At 52.1% G+C, this 11,225-nt stretch overlaps 1 protein-coding gene across 5 annotated transcripts; it reads right to left on the bottom strand.

Annotated features, from left to right (window-relative positions):
- Nucleotides 1-1,347: 1,347 nt before the first annotated feature.
- On the bottom strand, nucleotides 1,348-5,269 carry LOC101767954 (UDP-glycosyltransferase 91C1). Of its 5 annotated transcripts, none has more exons than XM_012848351.3 (5): nucleotides 5,120-5,269; nucleotides 4,873-5,021; nucleotides 3,602-4,269; nucleotides 3,326-3,489; nucleotides 1,348-3,255 (listed from the first exon to the last, which is right to left on the bottom strand). In XM_012848351.3, exon 5 carries the CDS (start codon nucleotides 2,992-2,994, stop codon nucleotides 1,555-1,557), a length of 1,440 nt encoding a protein of 479 aa, XP_012703805.1. In that variant the 5' UTR covers nucleotides 2,995-3,255; nucleotides 3,326-3,489; nucleotides 3,602-4,269; nucleotides 4,873-5,021; nucleotides 5,120-5,269; the 3' UTR covers nucleotides 1,348-1,554. The 5 variants fall into 5 exon arrangements, with proteins under 5 accessions (XP_012703805.1, XP_012703806.1, XP_012703803.1 ...); XM_012848352.3 differs by having other exon boundaries at nucleotides 1,348-3,249; XM_012848349.3 differs by having other exon boundaries at nucleotides 1,348-3,192.
- Nucleotides 5,270-11,225: the final 5,956 nt, after the last annotated feature.

Below are 11,225 nucleotides of genomic sequence, written 5' to 3'. Positions count from 1 at the left end.
TGGCACATCGTGTAATGGTTAAGAGGGAAGCGTGCACAAGGGGAGGAACTGAAGGATCTAGTTGTTTGTGACGGCGGAGGCGAGCTCAGGCTCAAGACTCCGGCAAGATCCTTATCCTTGTATCGTGAATTCTGAACAAATTTCACTATAGCGTGTGTTTGTGTCCACCGGTATAAGCTGTGTCTTGCACGTACTCACGAGCTCGCCATCTCTCCACCCATCTCGTGGGTAGGGCCAAAAGTGCGACAGCCTAGGCCCAGCCCAGATAGAGGCCCAGACCTCTTGACCCTCTGTGTATATACGTGTACTATGTTTTAGGTCTCTTCGTCTCAGTTCTCAGCCCAAGCCCAGCAAACTGAGTAACTGACTGAACAGGCATTAAAGCAGCCCATCAACGTTTCAAGGCCTCCGTTGCTTGATACCGTTCTTATAGTATTTAGCCTTATTAAGGGCCCACGTCCGTGAATTTGCCCTAAGGCCCTTGAAAGTACAGAGAGCCGCCGGCCCTGCTCGTGCGGTCGCGCCCTTGTCCTCGAGCTCGCCGGAGAGCATCAGCCAAACCGCCGGAGGGGGGGCCTGGGCTGCACGCCTCCGGCTGCCTGCGTCAGTGCTTAACTGCTTTTGCAGATTGATCCAGAAGCCGACCGGCGAGGCCGGCGGCGGCGGTGCCTGCCGGCGCTGTAGCTAGCGTCCGTCCGTCGCTGTGCAGCGCAGACCCCGCAGGGACGGTTGCTGTTCTCCATGCACGCAAGAGCACGGTATATGATGCACTGCATGGCAGTGGCAGGGTCCCACCTACCTTTTCCTGTTCTTAGGTGAAAAAAGTTACAGCGTAGCTTTCGCAAATGATCCCTAGCCATACCCCAAACACACAAGAGGTCTTGAATTCCTGGTCACATATCCCCGGGCCCGGGGCAAAAAATAAGAACAAGAAGAGGGGGTATCCGCGGATGATTGTCGAATATACGTTGGTCAGACGTGCATACAATGTTTTACAGTTTTACTGCCAAAGGAAATGAGGGGGTGTTTGGGAGGAGGGGGCTAAACTTTAGCCCCCGTCACATCGAATGCTTGGACACTAATTAGGAGTATTAAACCTAGACTAATTACAAAACTAATTACACAACCCCTAGGCTAAATCGCGAGATGAATCTATTAAACCTAATTAGTCCATGATTTGACAATGTGGTGCTACAGTAACCATTCACTAATGAGCCTGCATGAATGGAGCTAGAGAGGATTGGTCCTACCACTACTCCAACCAAATGACCAATGCACCAGTAAATCCTCGTGGCAGCATGTGGGTTAATGATTCTGGCGTTCTGCAGTGCAGGCAGCTCGCGAGGAGACCAGAGGGCACGCATCATTATCATTCAGAAAAAAGCGCAAGAGGAACAAGGAACAGAGATGCCTTATGATCCTCGTTGCCATTGCCATTGTGGGTACAGCGCCACTGGCACTGTGCACCGGATGCAGTGTATCGGCAACAATCACTAGCAATGTTTAAAAACTGCATCGAATTAAACAGACACATAAAATCCTGCAAAACTAATGCTACATCTCATCAGCCGGAGTAGAGGAGTTGCCATCAGTGATGTAGGATCTAAGTTCCTGCACAAACTCATCGACGTACCTCTCGTGGAGCTCCTTATCGGCTACAATCTCTTGCATCTTCATCGCATTTGCCACAAAGACCTTCTTGGTATCTTCCTCTACCATGACAGCCCGGACCGCGCTCGCGATGCCATGGCGGTCAAAAGATCCATCATCATCGTTCCTCTCCACCTGCAACCCTACCTTCCTCCGCTCCATGAGCCGCGCATTCGGCCCTTGGTCGCCGAAGATCGGTAGCATGATCAGAGGGTGCCCGTACAGAAGCCCTTCGATGAGCGAGTTCCGGCCACAGTGCGTCAAGAACGCGCCCACGGCGCCGTGCGCCAGTATGGCGATCTGAGGGACCCACCCCATGGTCACCAGCCCATGGCCGTGTGTGCGCTCTAGGAAGCCGGCAGGGAGGACGTCGGCGTCGGAGACGCCTCTGGGTTTCCTCAGAGCCCAGAGGAAGCGCGTCCCGGCGAGCTCCAGCCCGTGCGCCAGCTCGTGCACGAGCTCCACGCGCAGCGGCACCTCGCTCCCCAGCGCGACGTACACGACGGACTTGTCCGGCTGCACGTCCAGCCACCGCACGGCGGCGTCGTCCCTGTGTGCGTCGGTGGCGCGGCCACCGTCGGGCGACGGCGGCAGGAGGCCGAGCGGGACGAGCGGTTTGCCGAGGAGCGCCGCCGCCAGCGGGAACGCGTCGAGCTCCCACTCCGGGCAGCTCCGGATGGCCGCGATCGTGCACCGCTCGAGCGTCAGGGAGGTGCGCCGGGCGATGCTCAGGCCCGACGCGGCAAGGACGGCGAAGAGCGGCGCGTCCCCTTCCCACTCGTAGCGCGGCATGCCGGGCGGCCGCCCTCCGCCCACGGTGGTGTCGGCGGCGAGCTCCGCGTGCCCCTGCGCCCCGCAGGCGAAGGCGGCGATCACGGCGGCGGACGGCAAGAGCATCGCGCACGGCACCCCGTGCTCGCGGGCGGCGGCGGGGGCCCAGTGGTGGAACGTGTCGGCGAGGACCCAGTCGGGCCGCTTGCTGTTGCCGTTGTCAGCGTCGATGGCGCACGCGGCGGCGAGGAACTCCGCGAACGGCGCGGCGAGGGCGTCGAAGGCCTCCCAGAGCAGCTCGCGCCGGTCGCTGGGGACGTCGTTGGTGGACTCGGCGCCGTCGGGGAGGCCCTCGACGCGCGGTAGCGAGAGCGCGACGAGGTCGATGACGTGCCGCCGCGGCGGGAGGCGCGCGAGGTTGCGCGGCGTGGAGACGAAGGAGACGTGGTGGCCGCGCGAGGCCAGGCGCTCGGCGAGCTCCAGGTACGGGAGCATGTGGCCGAACGCAAGCCACGGGCAGATCACGATGCGCAGCGGCCGCGAGGGGGACCGCGACGACCCGGCAGCGTCCATGGCGAGGCGAGGATCGGAGGATGCCGCTGTCGAGGTTAGCCGCCTGGATCGGAGCCCTACTGCAGTGTCGCCTATCTACCTCTGCTCTGCCTCGGCGACGATCGAGTGCATCAGCAGTAACGTGCCCACGGCGGCATGGGCCACCACGCCGCATCGCACAGCCCTTTTCGAGAGGTGGGCACACATACACATAGCATCCTGTTCACACCTTCATTCTTACTTTTGCTTCATATAAAAAGGATTAACCTGAAAATGCTGTGGCTAGAGTCCAAAGGTTTATAAGTTGACTCCAGCCTTTCTCAACTAGCAAGATGGTACTAAATATGCGCACCTGCACTTTGGACCGCTATTGAGCCTCAACCAAATTGGACCGGGCGTCACGGCAAGCATGCAATTGGTCATTCCTTCTCGTTGTGTTCCAACATCAGCTCACGTGATTGTGTGATGGTTCATGATCAGTACTATTCCATCTAGAAATAAAGATGTGACTCAAAACTACATAATACAGAAAAACAAAGGAGTGTTAATTAAATGGATATGTATGCACGAATTCTGGAGTGTAAAATTCAGACAAGATGGAGATTGGAGCAGACCCAAAATGAAATACCTTGTGTCTCTACTGCCACCTAACCATGCGTCTCTCAACCTCGAGGTCGAGTGCATAAGTGTAGATGTCTAGGTCTTCCCCATGGAGTTGTTGGCGCTGTTGTTTAAGCTCGGGCACCCACAGCGAGGAGATGTCCTGCATACCCACGTCCAGCCACAGCTGCTCCAAATTACCCAATTCCTCGACATGTCATAAGTTTGGACAGTGAGTTACCCGCAGATCTCTCGCTCGGGGAAGGTTCAAGACACTCTCTAGGCTTTCGCAACTTACGATTACAAGGATCTTTGAGAGGAAAGGAAAGTTCTCCACCACCTTAAAGGCTGCTCACATCTCTTAATTGGAGCTCTGTCAAGCTTGTAGCCTCCTTCCCAAGCTGCCATGGGAGAGCTCTCAGTTTGGGGCAGCGATCAAGTTGCAACTCTTTCAAACGTGACATGAGTTGTGTCCTTGGAGGTGGGATTTCCCCTTCTTGCCTCACAAAAGCACTATCTTCTCCCTCTTGCTTACCTACTTTACCTATTGCTTCTTCCAAAGGTCCACTCCTCCCAGTTGGGCATATCCACGATGACCAACATTTCAAGCTTGGGGAAAGCTACTGAAGACCCGGTATTACTACCCGTCGCACAGCTAACAAGTTCGGGTCCAATCTTGGTAACTGCAGTTGCTCCCTGAATTTTTAGAAATTTCAAGTTGGGGAGATGACCAATTGGTGGAAGATGCACACATGATTTGCAATGCATGAGCTGCAAGTACTTCATTGAAGACAAATGGGTAGTAGCACCTAACCATGTCGGATAATTGCAACCAAAGAATCTCAAAATAGTTAGATATTCCAGGTTGTGTGGTGGGATTAGCTGCTCAAATGTCTTCTCCATGTTAATTTCATCATCTTTAGAATAAGAACCGTCTAAACGTTCGGTGCAACATAATTTTTAGCTATTACAGCTAGTCATAATTTATTTATCTATTGTTCAAATGATCGACCCATCAGTACTCTAAGATCTCCACACAGTGAGGCCAAGGAGATTAAAATTAAATGCTTGGAGAGACGGATGCCTAGTATGGATAACAAAGGACTATATATCATTGGCCAAGAGAAAGGAAAACCAACAGATTACATTGTGATACCAGCATATAAATGGAGACAATAAAGGAACAAAGATGAAATGCTTAATAGTGAAATGAGAGACTGAGTGAATTAATGGCCATAACCGGAATAGTAGTAAACATGAAGGTTATAGCTAAGTTAGAGCTGCTAAAATAGAAAGTACCTGAATACAGGGACTGATATATAAGGCCCTAATCAGAGTTCTGCATCAGAAATCAGTATGCGGAATACCAGTTTCTTTTTGCTCCCAACAGGGTCTCCTCAGAAACAGTTGCTGCTTCCAACATCAAGATTCTACTATCTGCATGATCACTATAGGCAAATCAGGCATTTATTTTCAGAAAGCTAGGGAGGAAATCACATCTCGATTAATCGGAGGCCATGGAGCTATTCAACAGCCGGGGATATACCATGAGCATTAGCCAAGCTAAAGGATGCAACAGCATTAGAACGAAAGAGCACTTGCTGGTCGCTGCTGGCTTGGCAGAGAACGAAAGAGCCCGATGGGGATCGATGCAGGGAATTATTGGATCCCTGCACGTCCTGCTCCTGGCCCCGCTGCTTGTCCAGGAGGGCCACGCTCACGTGCTCACTCCAGTCGACGACTCGAGGTCAAGGCCAAGGTCTCCCCACGGTTCAAACGTTTCCCGTTCCGTTTCGCTGCCTTTTCTCCGGTCACTATCGTGAGTTCTTGACATACTAATGCAATTTCTGGACAAATGCAATATAATGCTCTCCCATGCACTTGTTCTCTTGATTTCTTGCTCTTATCTGTACACCTCTTCCATGGAGTAGGTGCGGCCGCCGGCAAGTCCATGTTGGCTTTGAAATACGAGTTTGACCTTCATATTGAGGAAAAAGGCCAAAAAAAAAAACAGAGAGAAGTCATTCTGCTGCAAGATAATTTCTTATGGTCTCGTGCCAGCATGTTTTTTATATACGTGTTCCAATTTCCTCCCTGGCTGCATTGACCAAGTCTCTGCTTATGCATACAATTCTGCAACATGTCAGAAGCTACAATTATGCATACAATTCTACAATTAATATCGGCCTCACCAGCCGAACGACCATTCATACGGGAAGACGAGAGAGCTAATACAACAGGTCACTGTTGAACCCTATCATTCGTGGCCCATGCGACTGTAACGATTGCACGTTACACCTGACAGGTGTAACAAGGACATTGAATTCTGCCTCATCTGTTTGTCCAGAGAACCACGGCCAGGCACGAGGTCAAGGTCTGCGGTATGCCTATCAGTGTAGAAACTAATTGATCACTTAGGCCCTGTTTGGGAAGGGCATGTTAAAATTTAACAGGGTGTTAAACTTTAACACCCTCAAATAAAGGTGTTAAACTTTAGTATCTTGAGGTGTTTGGATGATCTGTTAAAATTTAACACCTTAGGTTGTAATTGACAACTTTACCCCTCATTACTCCTCTCAATGGCAGCCAAATACCCCTTCTTCCTTCTTCTCCTTCCTCCTCCTTCCTTCTTCCTCCTTTCCTGCGCCTGGCGCCTCCGGCCCCACCCCTGCTCGGTCCACGCCGTGCCCGGCGCCAGCGTCGGCGTCGGCGCTGCCGGCCGCCCCGTCGGCCCCTCCCCTGCGCCTGCCGCCTCCGGCCCCGCCCCGCCGCCGGCGTCCCCTACCGCGGCGCTAGTGGCCGCGCCCGCCCGAGCCCCCAACGCCACCACCGCGCCCGCCCGAGCCCCCACCGCCACCACCTGCGCCGCCCGCCGGTCCCCACACCACCGGATCGGCCTCGCCCGCGCCCGCGCCCGCCGGCCGCGCCAGCCGCCGCCCACGCGAGGCCGCCCGCGCGAGCCCGACGCGTGCTGCCCAGCGCGGCATCCCGGCGCAGGAGCGGCGCGGACCGGCGGTGGCGCGCGATGGGCGGACCAGCGGCGGCGCGACAGGCGGACTGGCGGCGGTGCGCGACGTGCGGATCGGGGAAGGAAGATGGGGGCAGTGGAGGAGAGAGAAGAGGAGAGAGAGGGGGGCAACCAGGGAATAAGTGGGGAGGGGGACCACTTTTAACACCTTTAGCACATTTTAACACCCCCTCCATGTGTTTATGAAAAGAGGGGTGTTAAATTTTAACACTTCATCTTTAACACTTGTGTTTGGCAAGTGTTAAAATCTGTTAAAAAGGGGGTGTTAAACTTTAACACCCCCTTCCCAAACAGGCCCTTAGAGTGCAATTTTTTAGTCCCTGTCGACTGTGGAGGTTCCTTGCAAATCCAATCACCCCCGTCCACTTGTTGTCAAGATCTTTTTTTAATCGCTTACAGTTTCGTGCAACCATGCCTATACTGCTATACATGCTACTGGCCACCCGGGACAAGCCGTGACATTAGTCTTAGCTCCGCAGACATGTTTATTTTTTTGATAAAGGGTAGACATGCTATTCATGCATGCTTTGTTCTTCGAGAAATCTTCCAGCGTACATAAAGTTTTAGAGGAAGGTAGCTTCCAGCGTACATGTTTATTTTTTTGCAGTACTATAATGTCGACGAGCGGCTTATAGTACCGGAAAAAAAGTAAAATTTAGCCAGCTAGGATGACCCCCAGGTTCCAATGCAAGTGTACATGCACATGGCAGACATCGTAATAGTGCTTCACCAACCAAATCTGACCCACACATATGACACTTCCACAGGAAACTCAGGCCCGTTTGGAGACAGAAACTAAAGTTTAGTCCCTATTACATCGAATGTTTAGATAATAATTAGAAGTATTAAATATAGGTTAATTATGAAACCAATTGTATAAATGAAGGCTAATTCGCGAGACGAATCTATTGTAACACCCAAAATTTTGAATAATTTAAATTCATTAAAATTTGCTCAAATTAGGGTGTCATTTAATTTCTAGGCATTTAAATTCATTTTCTTTAATTCAATTAATTCATCATAGGAATTATTTGTGCATTCATGCTGGAGCATAATTTTTTGTTGCTTGAGTTTGAATCAAATTTTGAATTTCAGATTTAAATTCAAATTCCAAAACCTTTTCCCTTTTCTTCTTCCTTTTCTTTTTCTTCTTCTTTTCCCTAGGCCGAAAGCTCCTTCTCCCTCCTTTTCTTTTTCTTCTCCGGCCCAGCTCGCTCTCTCCACCGGCCTGCTCCACCGCCCGCCGGCCCTTTCTTTTTCCTCCGCGCGGCCCAGCTTCCCGCTGCCGCGGCCCGCCGCTTCGCCCCCTCCGTTTTCTCCTCCGCGGCCCGCGAACCGCGCGCGGCCCAGCTGCGCCGCAGCACCGCTGGCCCTTTTCCGCCACCCGCTGGCCCAGCACCACCTCCGCAGCTCGCCGCCTCCTCTCCCCCGCCTCGCGGCCCACGACGCACGCGCGCCGGCCCGCGTAACCGCACCAGCCCGCTATCGCCCGCTACCGCCGACAGGTGGGGCCGCCCGTCGTCTCCCACCTCCGGCCGGACTCCCCTTCCGTCCGCAACCGCCGCGCGCCGTCTCCGCCCCGGATTTCCCTCCGCTCCGACTCCTTCGGGGGGGTTTAAACCCCGGGCCCTCTATCTCTAGCGCCTATAAAAGCCGTCGCCCCCTCCCGGTCTCCTCCACCAGCGCCCGCAACCCTAAACCCTAGCGCCCGAGCTCCAAGCGCCGCCACCTCTTCCCCGCCACCGTTCGCCGTCTCCGGTGAGCTTCCGTCGGCGAGAACCCCCAAAATGAGTTCGCCGCGCCCTCCTCTTTCTTCCGGTGCCTTCTGCGCGCGACACGGATGCCCGCAGCGCCTTTTCGGTCGACTCCGGCGACCCGCCGCCGCTCGCCGTCGCGCGCCGCCGCTCGCCGTCGCCGGCCGTCTATTCTTTCCGCCGCCGCCGATGTCGTGGACGACCGTGGCCGTCCGATCTCGATCCAACGGTCGATCGCGGGTCAAATCAGACCGCGTACCGGTCAACCTTGCCGCGCCGCGCCACTTTTGCACTTAAGCCCCCGCCTTTTCCGCAAATCAACCCGCGGTCCAGATCGCGTTGAAAATAATTACAGATCTACCCTCGCATTTTTCGGTTTAACCCTTGAGCTTTCCAGAAATCAACCCGCCGTCCGGGTTTGATGTTTTTACGCGTCAGACCCTCGGTTTATACGCATAATTACGTATAAGCCCTCGGTTTTCGCGGATAGGCCCTAAAAGTTTTTTTTCTCACAGAAAAGTCCCTGGATCTTGTTTTAATCATATCTTTTGCATCTTAACTCTGTTTTTCGCGTTCTTTATATCCACGTGTTTGTTTTAAAGCGTAGATCATCTTTTCAAGCTTGTTTTCTCTGTTTATCTATGTTTGGTGTACTGTTTTCTTACTTTTGCCCATGTTTGCTTGTATGTGCTCGTGTGACGCGTGTAGACGCCCCGCAGTTCGAGGGAGTTGCAGATCAAGCCTTCGAGGAGTACGAACAGCAGGAGCAAGGCCAAGAAGGCAAGTCGTGTCCTTGATCACTACCTTTTTGTCCTATACACCTTTACTTTCTCGTACTCAACATTTATGCTATGCACATATTAAGATTAAATTGATGGGTCCCAATTAAGGTTCGCCTAGATTGATTTACCTCTGCCTTGACCAACCGGTTTACTTTTTGTTGGGTAGCTCATGCTTAGTGCTTACTTGGTATATGGTGGTTTAACTACACACAATGCTTAATCTTACTTTACTTCTGTTATACCTTTCATTAAGACAAGATCATTATTTGTTAATCAGAACATGGAGCGACCACCCAGGAAAACAGTGCTACCACAAGACTAAATGGCTCTGGTCTTGGCTGATTAATTAGAAACCTTAGTCTGGGGTGACCTTACTCGTGATGAGGTAAGAGGGGGGACTGAGTCGTTGCATTTTACCTGGGATGGGTGGTGCACGCCAGACACCGAAACCTTAGCAGGTTACCACTGATTAATGAATCTTTGTAAAGGCCTCGTAGCGTCCCTATGCAATCACACCTCGGAAGTGTGGTATGGTGCCTTGCAAACACCGCATGGTTGGGTCCAAAGTTCTTTTGAACTTTTACGCGACTTGTGGGTAAAGATGTGCCTCCTCTGCAAAGTGTTAAACTGATCGATCAGCCGTGCTCACGGTTAAGAGCGGCCTGGACCCTCACATGATAACATTATCGGAAGATGGATTTAACTTGTTATCATTTCATGCATATGTTGCTTACTCTATTTATGATCATGTTTAATTTCGGGTGGTATAAACTTATACTTAGTTAATGGCTAATAAAATTTGACCAACTTAATTAAAAGCGAATGCTACTTATGCCTTAGCCATACCTTGAATTAGCCTTACACTACACTACTTCCCACGACTTGTTGAGTACCAACCATAAGTGTACTCACCCTTGCAAAACCGTTGTTCAGACCAAGTTAATTGGGAAGAGGAGTATCTACACGACTTCGAGGAGTTCTAGGCGTACGTTTCTTCAGTCAGCTGCCTGTGGAGTCGTCATCGTCTTTGGAGTTCCGCTGCGTAATAATTAGACTTTGTGGTTTATTTGAGACATTCGGTCATGTAATAATGGTTAATACTCTCTTTATTCGATTTAGCACTGTCTTGGTTATTCACTATTGTCGTACATGTGTGTAACTTGATCCTGGCGCACATGTATTTAATGCACTTGATTTTGCCCTTAAAATCGGGTGTGACATCTATTAAGCATAATTAGTTCATGATTTGACCATGTGATGCTACAGTAAATATGTGCTAATTATGGATTAATTAGACTTAATAGGTTCATCCTGCTAGTTGTCTGGAACACCTGCTGGTTACATGGCACCAGGTACTACCACTTCGTACTCTTGGTAAACCAAGTTCTTATTAAAAAGTGCACTGCTATTTATCATTGTTTCACCATGTTTGATCAATCATATTAACAATGCCCTGCGAATTTCTTGAGCAGATTATGGATCCCTTGGAAGAGCATCACACAGGAGCGATGTGTTCCGCTACGGAATCATACTCCTTGAAGTTTTTACTGGAAAACGACCCACAGATCCTATGTTCGTTGGAGAACACAGCTTTAAAGCAGTGGATTCATCAACCATTTCAAGGGATCTTAACAAGGAAAGGCCAAAAAGGAAAACCCTGATCCTGTTTGCTTCGTACTGAAGAACATAGCATCTTCCTTGGGAAATCTTTTCTGCTTACTACCTACTTGCTGACCTGCCATCTTTTACCTCCTCCATGACGGACCAACAACGACATCGAGCCGCCATGGCTGCCTGCCTGCCTGCCGCCAGGGGATCGAGGCGTCGAGGAGGATGTTGTTGGACTTGATGTCGCGGTGGATCACCGGCGGGTGGCAGTCGTGGTGGAGGTAGGCAAGCCCCTGCGCCACGCCGGCGACCACGTCGTAGCGCGACACCCCAGTCCGCGGGCCGTGCAGCGCCTCCCACAGGGCCACAGGCTGCCGTTGGGCATGAACTCGTACAGCATCATCGCGTCGGCGTCGTTGTGGAGGTAACCCAAGCAGCCGCACGACGTTCCGGTGCCGGAGCCGCCCAGGAGCCCCACTC

Source organism: Setaria italica, chromosome VIII, assembly GCF_000263155.2.
Source record: "Setaria italica strain Yugu1 chromosome VIII, Setaria_italica_v2.0, whole genome shotgun sequence".
Classification (NCBI taxonomy): Eukaryota; Viridiplantae; Streptophyta; class Magnoliopsida; order Poales; family Poaceae; genus Setaria; species Setaria italica.
This window is presented reverse-complemented; position numbering and strand designations above follow the sequence as displayed.